This window comes from Chanodichthys erythropterus, chromosome 2, assembly GCF_024489055.1.
Source record: "Chanodichthys erythropterus isolate Z2021 chromosome 2, ASM2448905v1, whole genome shotgun sequence".
Classification (NCBI taxonomy): Eukaryota; Metazoa; Chordata; class Actinopteri; order Cypriniformes; family Xenocyprididae; genus Chanodichthys; species Chanodichthys erythropterus.
This window is the reverse complement of record NC_090222.1, coordinates 15,367,165-15,383,842: the sequence shown is the minus strand read 5'-3', so window position 1 is coordinate 15,383,842 and position 16,678 is coordinate 15,367,165. Positions and strand designations below refer to the sequence as shown.

The 16,678-nt window shown below is 41.5% G+C and overlaps 1 protein-coding gene across 1 annotated transcript in view; it reads right to left on the bottom strand.

The window, feature by feature from the left end:
* Positions 1-16,678, bottom strand: part of si:dkey-233k19.3 (dynein axonemal heavy chain 11) — an 87,453-nt gene that overhangs the window by 66,690 nt on the left and 4,085 nt on the right. The window contains exons 9-26 of the mRNA XM_067393228.1: positions 15,354-15,470; positions 15,100-15,237; positions 14,893-15,017; positions 14,612-14,807; positions 14,385-14,489; positions 13,898-14,293; positions 13,483-13,815; positions 12,549-12,803; positions 12,206-12,375; positions 11,851-12,073; positions 9,776-9,892; positions 9,533-9,619; positions 9,272-9,430; positions 9,111-9,194; positions 8,840-8,998; positions 2,046-2,168; positions 1,844-1,966; positions 767-991 (exon numbers count right to left, since the gene is read on the bottom strand). Of these exons, the coding sequence (XP_067249329.1) occupies positions 767-991; positions 1,844-1,966; positions 2,046-2,168; positions 8,840-8,998; positions 9,111-9,194; positions 9,272-9,430; positions 9,533-9,619; positions 9,776-9,892; positions 11,851-12,073; positions 12,206-12,375; positions 12,549-12,803; positions 13,483-13,815; positions 13,898-14,293; positions 14,385-14,489; positions 14,612-14,807; positions 14,893-15,017; positions 15,100-15,237; positions 15,354-15,470 (3,135 nt within the window). The remainder of the gene's footprint in view (positions 1-766; positions 992-1,843; positions 1,967-2,045; positions 2,169-8,839; positions 8,999-9,110; positions 9,195-9,271; positions 9,431-9,532; positions 9,620-9,775; positions 9,893-11,850; positions 12,074-12,205; positions 12,376-12,548; positions 12,804-13,482; positions 13,816-13,897; positions 14,294-14,384; positions 14,490-14,611; positions 14,808-14,892; positions 15,018-15,099; positions 15,238-15,353; positions 15,471-16,678) is intronic.

The following is a 16,678-nucleotide window of genomic DNA, read 5'->3' as shown; positions in this document are numbered from 1 at the left end:
ACATGTTTAAATCAAGTAACCCAATCAAGCAGGACTTTCACTTCCCATCATGCTTTGCAAAGGGGCTGAATTGGGAGAGAAAATGTTGAAATAAAGTGTTTTTGTATGCATTTTTAAGCAAAGTGAGAAAATGGAGAGACTTGTTAATGTTCAATGTTTTATTATATTGGTATTTAAAAGTTTCTGTTATGTTAGTAGTTTTAGGGGTTACCATTGTGGTAAAGCGTGGAGCTTGTGCTTGAGTTGAGGACTTGCTAACAAGAACTCAAATTGCTTTAATAATAAAGCAGCCATTATGGTAGAGCTCTGGATGAAACCAGTATCACTTCTGAACTGCCAACACCAAACATCACGTGTGGAAAAGAAAATTAAATTTAGTTTGATACGTCACAGGATTAAACAGGAAGCATTAATTGTATGATTATTTGAATGTCAATTTAAATGAAAACCATTTATTTAAGTTAAACTAAAACCATTAATTCAAGTTAAATGAACACCATTCATTCTAGTTAGTTGTACATGGTTGATTTTATTTGGTTTTACTTGTTTCAATCATGTGTAACCACTGTACATGATTGAATCATGTTCAGCCAAAGAGCTTTTTTTTTTTTTTTTTGAGTGAAAATAAAAAATATACTGACCCATATATTCATGATTCTGAATCTCCTCTATGTTAGACAAACCTTTACAGAAAGCATGTCAAACATCTTAAACTTGCATGCAACATACCAGTAATCAGTGTACATGAGATTAAAACCGAGCGTACCTTAAAGTCAGAATCAATAGAGCCGAACTGATGTGCCTCCTCCGGCAGTTGGTGTTGAATGTCTTCAGAGCCCATGAAGATGCTCTCCAGGTGAGCCCAGGTCCTCTGCACCTCCAGCCACAGCAACAGCACTGAGTCAGCCCGAGTCAGCTGGGCCTGCAGTGCCAAAACCTGTCCATGGAAGAACGTCGCCTGCTTACTGTGCAGCAACACCTGCAGCTGCACCTAGGAGAAACAGAGATGCATATACAGAGTCAGCAGCCAACAGCAGGCATATTTTCTTCTACAGTTTCTTATTGTTAACGTATGATCGTGTATTTCAAATTCATCTAAATTGTTCCTCCTTAACAGCTTATACTCATCTGGGAAGGTTTCTCACTAGATATCAGAACATGGCTTCAGTGATTCAGTCTCCCATTTTTACACAGAGGAGCATGAGGGAGAAATTGGAAGCACACAAATGTATTGTTTCTGTGTTAATAATGGCAAGTTCAAAAAACAAATATTAAAATAAAAAATAAAAAAGATGAATAACATTTAAAGTCTAAAGTTAAGATCACATTTGGAGGTGATCAGGTTTACAAAAAGAATTTCGATTCTGATAACTCAAAACAATGCGATGTGCCTATGTTGTTTTTGTGTCCACGACTCCATGTTGTGTTAGCGCCCTTCTGTTGGCTTTAATGTTTTCAGACATGTGGGTGTAAGGGGGCCGGTTTTGCACAGACGGCAGACTTATTGTCAACAGTGATGTGTTTGGCTAGATTTTGGCCCCTGCACATACAGCGTGATAACAAAGCCAGCAATGTGTGGTCTCTATAAATCAGATGTGTGAATACAGGCGGCTGACAATGAAAGATCGTTCTCTCGGCACAGAGGGATGGTCTTAGAGGAGGAGATAAAGACCCTGGCCACACCAAGCTTGTTTTGCCAAGCAACAGCTTTGTTAACATCTCTGATAAGCTAAGAAAACACACATACATGTTATGTTGAGTTTTTTTTTTTGTTTTTGTTGTTGTTTTTTTAACAAACTGCTCATAACTGTGATTGCATGTGCCATTTTAGAGATGTTTATACCTGACTCTCCTCCAGACTCTCTATAAGTTCATCACTGCATTTCAGCATTGGTGTAGCAGTGCGGTAATGCTCTTCATAAGAAAACTCCATCCGTGCCCACATCTGGCTAATTTCAGTCAAAACCTTCAAAATAATTAAAAGAAATATTGCATTAATTTTCTGAACATGTATCACAGTGAACAGATACTGTATGAGATGGAACCTTCTCAGTGGACATCTCTTTGATTGCTCTCCCAACTGTACAGTGCACCACATCTTCATATCTGTGCAGCTGCAAAGCCAGTAAATCCTCAAGAGTTGTGTCTTCAGTTAGGGTGAAAGCAACCTAAAAGAATGGTGTAAATGTTACTAGTATTGAACATGGGTAATATATGTATGTATATAATTGCTTATGTAATGAAGCAAAATGAGATTATATAGTAGGTGTTGTTCACAGAGACACGTAAGCTTATAATAAATACAAAAATAAATTTTGCCAATGGCATGCGAAAAATAAGTTTTCTTTCCCTATTAAATCATGTAATGAAATTAAGAATGAAAAATAAGAATAAAAATGCATGCATTATATTTTAAATATATTTCAATAATACTGAAAATGAGTAAAATACTTATATTTATTTATTTATTTTACAGTATTTCAAACTTGTATAATTTTCTTTCTAACAGGGAACACAAAATTAAAAGTTCCCTTTCAAGGGAACTCGCGCTGTGTAAAAACGCTATGGGAACGCCTCTGCGTGATGTCGTCTGAAGCATGTATACAATCTGTCCAATCAGGAGACGGAATGTCATAGGCGGGTGACGTCACTGACCAGGAACCATAAAGCCAGCCCGAAAACACTGTCATTCAGCTTCTGTGTCTTCAGCAAGCGCTTCGTGTGATACTGTCTGTCCTATTTATTGTTGTCTGTCTATTGCAAAACTGCTTTTTGATATGGCGAGTAAACAACTCTACAGGAAGGGTGTGCACCCTTGTCCGCGTTTTATCCCGGACGGGGACACACATGTAATGTGTGTTGTTTGTTTGGGAGTGCAGCATGCCCAGGCAGCTCTCGAGGGGGCTGCTTGTGTGCATTGTGAGCAGATGCCTCTGCGTACGCTGCGCTCCCGCCGAGCCCTCTTCGAGGAGGGTGGCTCGGCTCGCGTTCCTCAAGGCTCGGGTCCCGATTCTGCTGAGGCAGGGCGGCGCCTTATGTCTTGGGGTTCGCAGATGGATGTAACAGAGGGGTTAGAGACGGGCCCAGCCTTATCTCTGCCCTCACCTGTTGCATCTGGAAGTGTATCTATCCAGAGGCAGGAAGCACGCGTTGAGGTTTCTTCCGCTCCGGTGGATACGGTCACATTAATGGCGTCTAGTTCTGAGGAGCTAGATGTTGTTAGCGTGGCCACAGGGGAGTCTGAAGATCCGCCACTTCAGTCTCCTGCCAGCGAGGAGCTTATGGAGGTGCTTTCTCGTGCTGTCGCTAAGTTAAACATCGACTGGCCAGCTGAAAAGCAACAGCAGACCGTGAAAAGTAAACTGGATGAACTCTTTCTGCCATCTCGGTCTGCTCAGCCTCCACGTCGGGCATTATCCTTCTTTCCAGATCTCCACACTGAGGTGTCGAGATCCTGGAAGAAGCCGGTATCTACCCATGTTTACACACCTCAGACCTCCATATATAGCAATGTGGCAGGAATGAGGAAACACGGGTATGGGGCGATGCAAAGAGCGGAAGAGACGCTTGCGAGCCATCTCTCCCCGCAGGCGGCATCGTCCCTTAAAACCCCGACGTTGCCCACTAAGCCGCTCAAGACTACTTCAGCGCTAGTGGGCAAAGCGTACTCGGCAGCAGGTCAGGCTGCAGCATGCTTGCATACTATGTCCATCTTGCAAGCATATCAGGCTGATCTGCTGAAGGATTTGGGGGAAAGTGATGAGGTTGGGGCTTTCTTCCTCGACGGGCCCAAATTCCCCCTGCTGCCGGGCGAGGGCAGCAGGGACCGAGTACAAGCTCCTCGAAACACAGACAACACCAAAAGCAGAGTGTTGCTACCCGGGGTCCCCCTCCAAGGAGTTGGGAACCAGATCAGCGCGCTCAGCCGAAGTCCTCGAAGGGCAAGTCGGATCTGAGGGCCGTCATTGCCGCTAAGAGGGCTTCAAAGAAATCCTGACACCATAAGAACCGTCAGGATTCTGAGGGCGGTCCCTACCGAAGTCACACAGCATTCACCTCATTACACGGTGCCTGTGTGTCCTCAGTGCCCTCAGGGGAGCGCTCTGCCAACCCCGCCGCTATGCCGGGGCGCAGTGCTTCCCCGCGTGTCACCCGAAGTTGGTGCGCGATCTCTAAATATGAGTCACCCAGATCAGTTGTTCCCTGCCGGTCAGCCGTTACAGGGCACTGTGCTGGGTGCTCATGTTCCACCAGAGGCCAGCCTCGAGGGGCTGGTTCCCTTAGTAGATTTTTTGTCAGAGTGGAAAAATCTGTCAAAAGTATCTCAGTGGGTCCTGCGAACTATAGAAAAGGGGTATGCAATTCAGTTTCGAACACGCCCACCCCGATCCAACGAGATTCTGACCACAGTGGTAGATCCCGAGCAGGCTCTGGTGTTGGCACAGGAAGTTCAGACACTCTTGCAAAAAGGAGCAATAGAAAGGGTTCCTCCTCCCAGCAAGGAGTCGGGTTTTTACAGCCGTTACTTCATTGTGCCAAAGAAAGACGGGGGATTACGAAAAATCAAGAAAATTAGATTTAAACAATAAAACTAAACGTGTTGAGCTATATAACAACAAACAGTTTTCCATCTATAAATATAACAAAACAGTTGTTCCCATGTCTATTAAAACATGTAATATATTAAAGTGTCTTTAGTGTTTCCATGGTTTCTACAAAATAAAACCGGAAACCGAGGGTAACACAGATATGATGCTATTTACAAGCAACTCCCTCACACGTCCCGGAGCCTTGGAAAAAATTGCGATTTTCTCATGATTTACAAATAGTTGGAAACATTTGGGATATTGTAAGTGTTCAAGTGAACAAAATATATAACACTGGCCTAGTGGTTTTTAGATATTTTACTGCAAAAATTTTACATATTGCAGCTTTAACATGAGGTTTTCATTTTGAAATAACATGTTTAAATCAAGTAACCCAATCAAGCAGGACTTTCACTTCCCATCATGCTTTGCAAAGGGGCTGAATTGTTGAGAAAATGTTGAAATAAAGTGTTTTTGTATGCATTTTTAAGCAAAGTGAGAAAATGGAGAGACTTGTTAATGTTCAATGTTTTATTATATTGGTATTTAAAAGTTTCTGTTATGTTAGTAGTTTTAGGGGTTACCATTGTGGTAAAGCGTGGAGCTTGTGCTTGAGTTGAGGACTTGCTAACAAGAACTCAAATTGCTTTAATAATAAAGCAGCCATTATGGTAGAGCTCTGGATGAAACCAGTATCACTTCTGAACTGCCAACACCAAACATCACGTGTGGAAAAGAAAATTAAATTTAGTTTGATACGTCACAGGATTAAACAGGAAGCATTAATTGTATGATTATTTGAATGTCAATTTAAATGAAAACCATTTATTTAAGTTAAACTAAAACCATTAATTCAAGTTAAATGAACACCATTCATTCTAGTTAGTTGTACATGGTTGATTTTATTTGGTTTTACTTGTTTCAATCATGTGTAACCACTGTACATGATTGAATCATGTTCAGCCAAAGAGCTTTTTTTTTTTTTTTTTTGTGTGAAAATAAAAAATATACTGACCCATATATTCATGAGGAGGTCCGATTTTAGATCTACGACAACTAAATCGAACAGTAGCAAAGCTCAAGTTCAAAATGCTCACAATAAAGCATGTCGTGTCACAAATCAGATCCAAGGACTGGTTTGTGACAATAGATAGGAAAGACGCGTATTTCCATGTGTCATGTGTACTCCCACATCACAGAGAATTCCTGAGGTTTGCTTTCGGGGGCGACGCATACCACTGAGGTTTGCTTTCGGGGGCGAAGCATACCAATATCGGGTTCTTCCCTTCGGCCTAGCATTGTCACCCCGAACATTTACCAAATGTGTAGATGCGGCGCTGGCGCCCTTGCGCATGCAGGGCATCCGCATTCTGAACTACATAGACGATTGGTTGATTCTCGCTCAATCAGAGCAGATAGCGGTTCAACATCGAGGCGTTGTTCTCGCTCATATGGAAAAGTTGGGGTTGAGACTAAACGGAAAAGAAAAGTGTGCTTTCTCCTGCACAGAGAACCACTTATCTTGGCGTGGTATGGGACTCGGTGATTATGAGAGCCCGTTTATCTCCGGCTCGAATAACATCAATCCTCAATACCGTCTCGGACATAAGGCAAGGCCAGTCACTCACTGTACAACAGTTCCAGAAACTGTTGGGTCTGATGGCAGTAGCGTCCAACGTTATACCTTGCGGCCTGCTGTACATGAGACCGCTGCAGTGGTGGCTCAAAACCAAGGGGTTCTCACCGAGGGGGAATCCGTTTCGTATGATCAGAGTCACGCGGCGATGCTTACGTGCCCTAGACATATGGAAGCAACCTTGTTTTCTATCCTAGGGACCTGTGCTGGGGGCTCTCAGTCGTCGCGTCACGCTAACGACAGATGCATCCCTCACGGGCTGGGGGGCGATCATGAGTGGTCGTTCGACACGGGGTCTGTGGTAGGACCATCATCTCACTTGCCACATAAATTGTCTAGAAATGATGGCGGTATTTCTAGCATTGAGATACTTCCTCCCAGACCTCAGAGACAAACATGTGTTAGTCAGAACAGACAACACATCAGTAGTCTCATACATAAATCACCAGGGGGTCTGAGATCACGCCCGCTTTACAAGCTGGCGAATCAGATTCTCCTGTGGTCCCTAGGGAAACTGCTATCCCTCAGAGCAGTTTACATCCCAGGGTACCTGAATGTGGGAGCAGACATCCTGTCGAAGCAGGGGCCGAGGCCCGGGGAATGGAGACTTCATCCCGAGGTGGTGAAGCTCATTTGGGAGAACTACGGCGAAGCCCAAGTGGATCTGTTTGCGTCTCGAGGGACGACTCACTGTCTACTGTGGTTCTCCATGTCAAACCCAGCACCTCTTGGGCTGGATGCTATGGTACAGCCGTGGCCGAGGCTACCGCTGTACGCATTTCCCCCGATTGCTCTGTTCCCGGGAGTTCTGGAGAGAGTTCGCCGAGACGGGGTTCGGCTATTATTGGTAGCCCCGTACTGGCCGGCCCGAGTATGGTTCTCGGACCTGGTATCTCTCCTGGACGGATCTCCGATGGAGATACCGCTCAGGGAGGACCTTCTCTCACAGGCGGGCGGTCTGATACTGCACCCCCGCCCGGAGTTATGGAAGTTGTGGGCGTGGCCTCTGAGGGGGCACGTCTCATAGATTCCGGTCTCTCTACTGAGGTTGTTGAGACCATACTCCAATCTAGAGCTCCCTCCACAAGGAAACTATATGCTCTGAAGTGGAGATTTTCCCTTCTTGGTGCGAGAATCATCAGTGGGATCCAGTTAACTGCCCGGTTAGCGCGGTCCTGGATTTCCTGCAGGAGAGATTTTCCACAGGGCTATCCCCCTCCACACTAAAGGTTTACGTGGCGGCCTTAGCTGCTTACCACACTCCTTTCAGTGGAGTCTCTTTGGGGAGACACCCGCATATAACACGTTTCCTTCGTGGCACTATGAGGATAAGACCTGCAGTTCACACGAGGGTACCGACATGGGATTTGGCCACTGTGTTACAGGATCTATCTATGGCTCCCTTCGAACCCATCGAAGAGGTTGCAGAAAAGTTTCTAACACTAAAAACAGTGTTTCTCATCACTATCTCGTCTCTTAAAAGAATTGGAGACATTCAAGCCCTGTCGGTTGCTCCATCGTGTCTTGAATTTGCACCTGGTAATATGAAGGCCTTCTCTCCTCCTCCGTTTACGTCGTCGGACCAGGAAAAGCTAAATCTGCTATGTCCAGTACGGGCATTGGATATGTTTTGGTGCACCAAGAAAAGGTCTACCAGCAACCTCTACTAAGCAGAGAATGAGTGGGTGGTCGAGGCCATTTCACTTGCTTATGAGGCGGTCGGACAGCCTTCACCATTGGCTGTCCGAGCGCACTCGACTAGGAGTATGGCTGCCTCCAAGGCATTTATTTTGGGGGTCTCCCTTTCTGACATTTGTGATGCGGCAGGCTGGTCCTCACCGCACACATTTGTAAAATTTTACGAGTTGGATCTCGGCTCCGCTCCAGGGGCACAGGTGTTACTGTGAGTTGTGCGCCTCGGCTTCACACGATCGTTCCCATAGCGTTTTTACGCAGCGCGAGTTCCCTTGAAAGGGAACGTCTCGGTTATGTATATAACCTTAGTTCCCTGATAGGGAACGAGACGCTGCGTAACTTTACCATACTCCCTGCGTGTCCGAGAGCGACTTGCTTCAGACTTTGAGAAGCTGAATGACAGTGTTTTCGGGCTGGCTTTATGGTTCGTGGTCAGTGACGTCACCCGCCTATGACGTTCCGTCTCCTGATTGGACAGATTGTATACGTGCTTCAGACGACATCACGCAGAGGCGTTCCCATAGCGTTTTTACGCAGCGCGAGTTCCCTATCAGGGAACTGAGGTTATATACATAACCGAGATGTTTTGCAGACTCTTGAAGCTGCCTTTTTCTGTACAATAGAAGTGAGTATCGACCATCAACCTAAAAACACTATTGTATGGCTTTCGTACGACTTGCAATATAGTAGAGCACGAGTAATTATGGTACTTTTATGGTGTTTTTTTAAGGTCTCTTTCATTGTATGGAAAAGATCTGTGTCAGTCAATGGAGGAAAGAAAATCATAAGTTTGGAACAGAGGGATTAAAAGCTCTTTTATTCATTTAAATTGAAATTGTATTAATTTTTAAGGGCTGTTTATGTTTTCGAGTCTCTAAGATGAATAACATTTATACTGCACATCTACCACTCTCTTTCTTACCCCGGTAGTCCTGACCAGCAGAGCCCAGTGTCTGTCTCTCATGGCCGGGTTCAGCAGTTCTGTCACAGCCCTGAGAGCAGCCAACAGATCCTTGAGCACACGGTCCAGCTGCACATACACATCCCAAACACGGGCCTCTTTATCAAGAACCCGCATTTCCTGACCAGACATGACAGAAAATCAGTATTAGATATTATAAATAAAAGCACAAAAACCTTCCAAAATGTGTTTGGATTGGTGGTTTCTAGTACACTGATACTGGCATTCTTACTTTTGTAAACCTCCTCAGCTCTGTCTCTATGTGTTCTACATTGATCTTTCTCCATTTTGTCCCTGTCCAGACAGCTATACTGCACTGTGAGGACACAACATTACATTAAGTGGACAGTTCAAGCAAAACTGAAAGCTCAAATTTTGAAAAGGATGATCCACCTGAGCGCATATCCGCAGATCCCAGAGCTGTTTCAAAACAGCAATGTCTCTCCGACAGATCCTGAGCTGCTTAGAATCAGGGCTGCTCACTTCAAACAGCCTACAGGACTCCTGGAGATCTGCATTCTCCTCTTCTAAAACCAGCATCTCTCTGTGAAACTAACAAACACACAGTAGAACACAAAATGTCAATGTATGTAAATGATTGAAAATAATACTGTGGTATGATGGTTTGTTTTAATTAGAAGTAATAAACACTACTTTGTCCAGGTAAGCATATGGTTTCTCTGTGTTGTACTGGAGAGGAGCTTCTGTTTTGAACCTCCCTCGAAATTGATTCAGCTTTTTCTATGAAGAGAGACATGAATCAGCGAAAACATAAGCCTATTTATCCTGAAGTTGCAAAAAAAAGTTTCAGAATCCCAAACCTTAAAACATATTAGTTTGCTTAAAGTACTTTAAAAGTTTACACTTGTAATCAACACCAGCAAATGAGAATCTCACCTCAAAGGCCAGACACTTCCTGCGGATAATGGCCACCTCTGCAGTCTGAAGAGGGGCAACCTCATGTTTCACTGTCCAGGCCAACTTCTTCATGCTGTTCCACTTCTCTGGCAACTCCTGATACAGGAGTTAAAGTACATTATAGTTAAGTAAAAACTTTTCACCCAGAACAGTTTACAGCTACATCTATTTATTTAACAGTGTTATTAAATTATTAAGTAAGATTAGCTTCAAGACAGCATCAGGTTATGACTAAGGTAATCTACATGTAAAAATAGGGAACATGAGCATGCACAAATAATAAATAACCACTATAAATATCCAATGTCAATATAGATATACTGTATAAACTCTAAACTATAAATTCTCTAAATTACATTAAATTTAAAAACTAAATATAAAATACTATGAAACCAAAATAAAATGTAAAATGTAATGAAAAAATAGTTAGAAAAATGATAAATAACTTTTTACTAGTGGTCTCAGACTTTTGAAAAAAATAATAATAAGGTTATTAATTTAACTTAATTTAGATGATTTTCATTAAATTTAAAGATTGATTTAGAGATTAATTTGAGGTCGGTGAGATATGCTAATGTTTTTTTCTAAGTAATATTGTGAAATATTATTACAACTGAAAATAACTGGCTTCTATTTTAATATACTATAATAAATGTAATTTATTCCTGTGATGGAAAAATCAGAATTCTCAGTCTTCAGTGTCATATGATCCTTCAGAAAAGGAAAGATGAAAAGAACAGAATTTATTTGTTCTTATATATATATATATATATATACATACATATACACACACACACACACACACACACTATATTGCCAAAAGTATTGGGATGCCTGCCTTTACGTGCACATGAACTTTAATGACATCCCATTATTAATCAGTAGGGTTTAATATGGAGTTGGCCCACCCTTTGCAGCTATAGCAGCTTTAACTCTTCTGGGAAGGCTTTCCACAAGGTTTGGGAGTGTGTTTATGGGAATTTTTGACCATTCTTCCAAAAGCGCATTTGTGAGGTCAGGCACTGATGTTGGCGAGAAGGCCTGGCTCCACTCTAATTCATCCCAAAGCTGTTCTATCGGGTTGAGGTCAGGACTCTGTGCAGGACAGTCAAGCTCCTCCACATCAAACTCGCTCATCCATGTCTTTATGGACCTTGCTTTCTGCATTGGTGCGCAGTCATGTTGAAACAGGAAGGGGACCATCCACAAACTGTTCCCACAAAGTTGAAGCATTAAGAGTTCCTTTCACTGGAACTAAGGGTCCAACCCCTGAAAAACAACCCCACACCATAATCCTCCTCCACCAAACTTTACACTTGGCACAATGCAGTCAGGCAAGTACCCTTCTCCTGGCAAACCCAGATTCATCCATCAGATTGTCAGGCAGAGAAGCGTGATTCGTCACTCCAGAGAACATGTCTCCACTGCTCTAGAGTCCAGTGGCAGCATGATTTACACCACTGCATCTGACGCTTTGCATTGCACTTGGTGAATTAAGGCTTGGATGCAGTGGCTCGGCCATGGAAACCCATTCCATGAAGCTCTCTACGCACTGTTCTTGAACTAATCTGAAGGCCACACAAAGTTTGCGTTGTTCCCAATTACTTCCACTTTGTTATGATACCACTAACAGTTGACCATGGAATATTTAGTAGTGAGGAAATTTCACGAATGGACTTATTGCACAGGTGGCAACCTATCATAGTACCACGCTTGAATTCACTGAGCTCCTGAGAGCGACCCATTCTTTCACAAATGTTTGTAGAAGCAGTTATGCATGCCTAGTTGCTTGATTTTATACACCTTTGACCATGGAAGTGACTGGAACAGCTGAATTCAATGATTTGGAGGGGTGTCCCAATACTTTTGGCATTATATATATATGTGTGTGTGTGTGTGTGTGTGTGTGTGTGTGTGTGTGTGTGTGTGTGTGTGGTGTGTGTGTGTGTGTGTGTGTGTGTGTGTGTGTGTGTGTGTGTGTGTGGTGTGTGTCTTTAATGTCACTTTTGATCAATTTAATGCATCCTTGCTGTGGGGCTGTCAAATACTCTCACCTCAAGCTGCACATGGACACACTCAGGTAGGGTTTCCCCATACTGCTCCAGAAGAGTGACCACTTCACTAACAGGTTCAAATAGTTGGTCTGTACTTGACTGCCTGTTTTTGATAGCCAGCAGGAATCCCATCACCTGCACAAGAGCCTGGTAGTCTCCACTGCACACCGGCTCTTGAAGCCTGGATTCCGCCTGGAGCATGAACTCCTCTAGTTCAGCAATACTGAAGAACATTTAGATTACAAACCAGCAGAAATCAATTACTTTTATTGATTGAGGAAAGCATTTGGAGTTTGGAAGAAAATTGGGGCATTAAAGTGATTTTTTTCTATGTAATTACGGAAAGGTCTCTCACCTGCCGGTAACATAAGACATCAGGTGCTCCTTAAACATCCAGCTCCATTTTTTGATTATGTTTAAAAGACTCATCTTGAAAGGACGGATATCCACTCTAAACCAACCGTCAAATACCTGCCAGTCCTCCAAACGGCTGACCTCTGCATGCACTTCTTCATAATGATTTATCTGCAGTAAAAGGAGACATTTCACTAATAAAAATGATAAACCCTTCATACTGCTCTTAAAACAGTTTATGGACAGACATCTATACCCATTTATACATTTTTGTGTACCAAATTAGTAACTCTGTTTCAAAAGCTGATATTCATGGAGAAACATGAAAAGGAATATAGTTTCACCTGCTCTTTGAATTGCACTGTGGTGGGAGGATTTTCTGGAAATGCATTCTCTCCATAGGCTTCCACCTCTTCAGCTGTCAGTGCATGACCATAGAGGAGGAACTGCCTGAGAAATTCAATCCTGTCATCAATCCACAGGGGAGTGTAGCGGTTAAATATGTCCTGGTATTGTAAGGCTTTCTTCATGACTTCATCAACTCTCTCCATCACTTCCTGCCGGAGATCTAAGAGGTCTATCATGTCCTCGACGTCAGCCTAAACGATGCATAAAGTCAAAAATATCATTTGTATATGTACAAAAAAAAACAAAAAAAAAACATTGTTGCAAGAAATTTGTCTGATATAGATTAGAGAGCAACAAAGAAAAAAATATATTAAAAAAATGGGGTCCAAGTGTCTCTTCTATTTTTCAATTTTCAAAATACATTTTAATCATTAAATATTAATATTAATTAATATATTTCATTATTATATATAACAAATTTTTATTTAATAATTTTATTTTTATGTTAATAGTTTATTTATTTAATAATTTTAAATGTCAGAATTTCGCAAAATGTTGTATCTCTTTTGCTGTAATTGCAGAATACAGTTTGATGATCAAGTTTTCCAAGCATGATTTGAAAATTTTTTGCAACTGCATTTTCCAATTTCATCTTTAGCAGAAGCAAGAAATCCGACCCCTTTTTTAAACAAAGAAGATCTTAGCAACAAATTTGCTTATTTAACTAGAAGGGTTAGAAAAATGTTATATTTCTAATACTGTATATGGCAGATTCTCCATTTACCATTATAATTCCTTGTTTTAAATTTGTATAAATCCTAAAACTTCCAATTTATTTCCAGGTTTCAATTTTATTTTAAGTCCCAAGTTTTCAATTTGACCTCAGATTTTTGAAAACCATTGTAAATTCATGAATCTAACTTTGAATACCTGGTAGTCTTCCAAGTTTAGGTGAGGTGCCACCCTCTTCATCTGAGCAGACATCTTGAACACATCACCTAGTAATTCTTCCACCAGTTCATAAAGTCCATCACCACCATCTCGATCCAGAGATGGTTTAAACTTAATCTCAGATCCCATCAGTAGCATTTGAGACTCAAACAGGGGGGCCTGCCTTACTGAGCCCTCCATATTCTCAATGAAATACTCCAGAGAAGTTGAGATTGCACTAAAAAATCCCTCCACGACCATATCATCTACATACTCCAAATAGGCTTTCCATGCATCTGAAGAACTATCCGCTGCAAAAAGGACCATGTTCTCCTGGGAAAGATACAAGAAATAAATGTTAGAGAAAAAAAGGTCTTGCAAAAAATAATCTATAAAAAAAAAGACGCTTCCTCACCTGTAACAAACTTTGGATAATTTCTCCATCTTTCTTGAGGTTGTTGTAGCTTTTTGCCACACTTGCTGCTCTATCTTCTAATTGTATTATCAAGTCTTTCTTATGGTCTTTCCTGCAGAACATCGGCTGTTTGCTCCATCCATTCATCAGAACGCCCATCGTCTCTATATTGTCTTTAGTTTTCTGAAGTCTCCTCTCCAGCTGATAGACTGTGTCCTGAAGTGTGCAGATGTAGTCCCAGCAGTTCTGCTTTTGCCATGTAAGCTCACTTTCTGCTTGATGAAGCTGCTGGTCAACAGTTTCCATCTCCTCTTTTATAAGAGGAGCCTCCACTTCAAGAGTCGTCCGTTTCACCTTATTGTACCACTGCACCAGTAAATGTAGGCTTCCAAGGTTCTAATGGAGATCAGGTAAAATACTCCTAATGACCCCACAGAACGTAAAAACCAAATTTAACTAATAACAGACAATCTGAGCATTCACTAACCTTAAAGAACATCTCTCTATTTTCATACACCTTCAAAGCAGCAGAAGGGATGTTCATCTGATTAAGGATTTTTAGTTGTTTCACATCCTTGAGCACCGCAATCAGCTAAGGTGAAGAAGTTCAACATTATGCAGATGAATACACTGAACAAACTGTCAAAATTAGATGCTCTAACATTTGAAATTAATGGCTTATGCTGTGATACATTTTAAATTTATGTTCTTCACCTCTTGATTGACATTAACTGACAGTAGGTCAGTGCTGGGATCTCTTTTGATTAGGGGCTGATCCAGGTTCATCTGGCAGACCTGGTTAATATCGCCACACCAGCTCAAATAGACCTGCTTCTCGTACTCATCTAAATGAGAGGACATCTGCAGGTACTTATGATAGACCAGCTCCATCTCTTCTTCTTCTATTCTCCTGTAATATAAATGCCCCGACCTCTTCAGATTCATTTGTATCACTAAAAAAGATAATGAACTCAATAGAATTTAAAAACACTTACATCTCCAGAACAAATCGAAAATTATTCCAAGGGATTTGAATTCTGTCTCTAAGCATTTTTGCCCACTTCAGAGCCCCTGTCATTGCAGGCATGTTTTTGCTCAATTGCAGCTTATTCCTCTTTTTCTGGAATTACATGAAGAATTACACAATATCCTTTTGTACAAGAACAACAATCTGAATTTAAAAAAAACAACAACAACTTTACCTGCTCAAGATGAGAATCAAACAGGTGTTTGCATCTGTCCAGCTCCTCTCCAAAAAGTTCAATCACTTTGGAGAAATTAGGAATAAAATTTTCCTTTATGATGTCTCTGTCCAAGAGGGGTTTGAGCACAGCAACCAGCTTCAAACATATACAGATTGAAAGGTGAGTTATATAGGTTAAGCTACAGTCAATTTGACTGTATTTTCTGCATTTTCTAATCATTTAACCTAAACCAGCTCATTTGAATTACTTACTTTGAAAACTGATTCCAATCCTGAACAATCTTGAAAGGCAAGGCACAAAATACTGGACAGTCGTTGATCAAAATCTGCAACGTTTTCTTGGAAACTTGAAAAGTCTTTTTCAAAATCCTGTATTAGATGTATTAGAATGTACATGAAATAATGATCTATTAAACAATGCATACAATATTGAAATAATGTTTGCTAATGACATATTAAGATTTAAACATAACTATTAAGTGTTACCAAAAAGTTACATGACACACAGAACAAAAATTATGATTTATGAGGACGGTTGGCTAAGTAGCAGGCATTACTCCGTATCCAAACATACAATTTCTAAAGAAAGCTCCATAAAAAGCCTGACACCATGAGACCAGTATACAGCAGATTTCACAGAAGAAATATGGGTGTAACAGTACACAGAAGTCACGGTCTGGTACGTACCTCGGTTTTAGGGTCACGGTTCGATACGAGTTCGGTATACAGGAAAAAGCAACAAATCCCCAATGCTAAGCTTCTTTTAATTTATTTTGAACAGACAGTAGTGCAAATTAGTGTGTTCCTCCTAGCAGCATTTAGTCCCCCTGAGGTAGTTGGTACAGTACAGCCTCCTTTAGATTGACCAGTGCTGTGCGGTAAAATGCAATAGCTGTTTTCAAACCTTTTGGTTTGATTCATGTGTTGTGCGTAGCCTAGCTGTCATTATCTGAGAGTTCATTAACAAGCGGTGACAATGGCGGATGCACAAAGTTCAATATTAAGCTTTTTCAAGAAATCACGGAAAGATGAGTGTAAAGGAGAAATACTGCTATCTACATCTGAGTCTATTTCACCTTTCCAAAAAGACACAGAGAGTGATGTGGCACCTGAGGCTTCCCATTTCCAGGACATGCATATTTCATCACTGGACTGTAGTAGTGAGACTTCCATGAAACAAATAGGTACAATGCCAAATGATTTTGTCTCATTATAACAGCAGAAACAACTTAAAATACTTTGTCATTTATGGTCATACAGATAAGAGTAAGACATCATTCGAAACTGGGTGCACTCACAGTAAAAAAAAAACATTTCAATGCTTTCAATGCTGCATCAAACACGATGCAGCTTTCTGCCGTCCCGAGTTCCTTTCTGTGAAGTTAGTGGAGCGTGTCACAAAAATGAATCGAATCTCAGCATTTAGACTACTAGCAAGCTCTTGCGTGCCATCTGAACTCGCCATTCTTGCTTTGGGTTGGTGCATAGATCGTCTCTTCTTCTTCTTCTGCTATTTTTACTGTTGTGGGGGTTAACAAACAATGTTGCATTACCGCGCGCACCCCCTTCTGGATTGG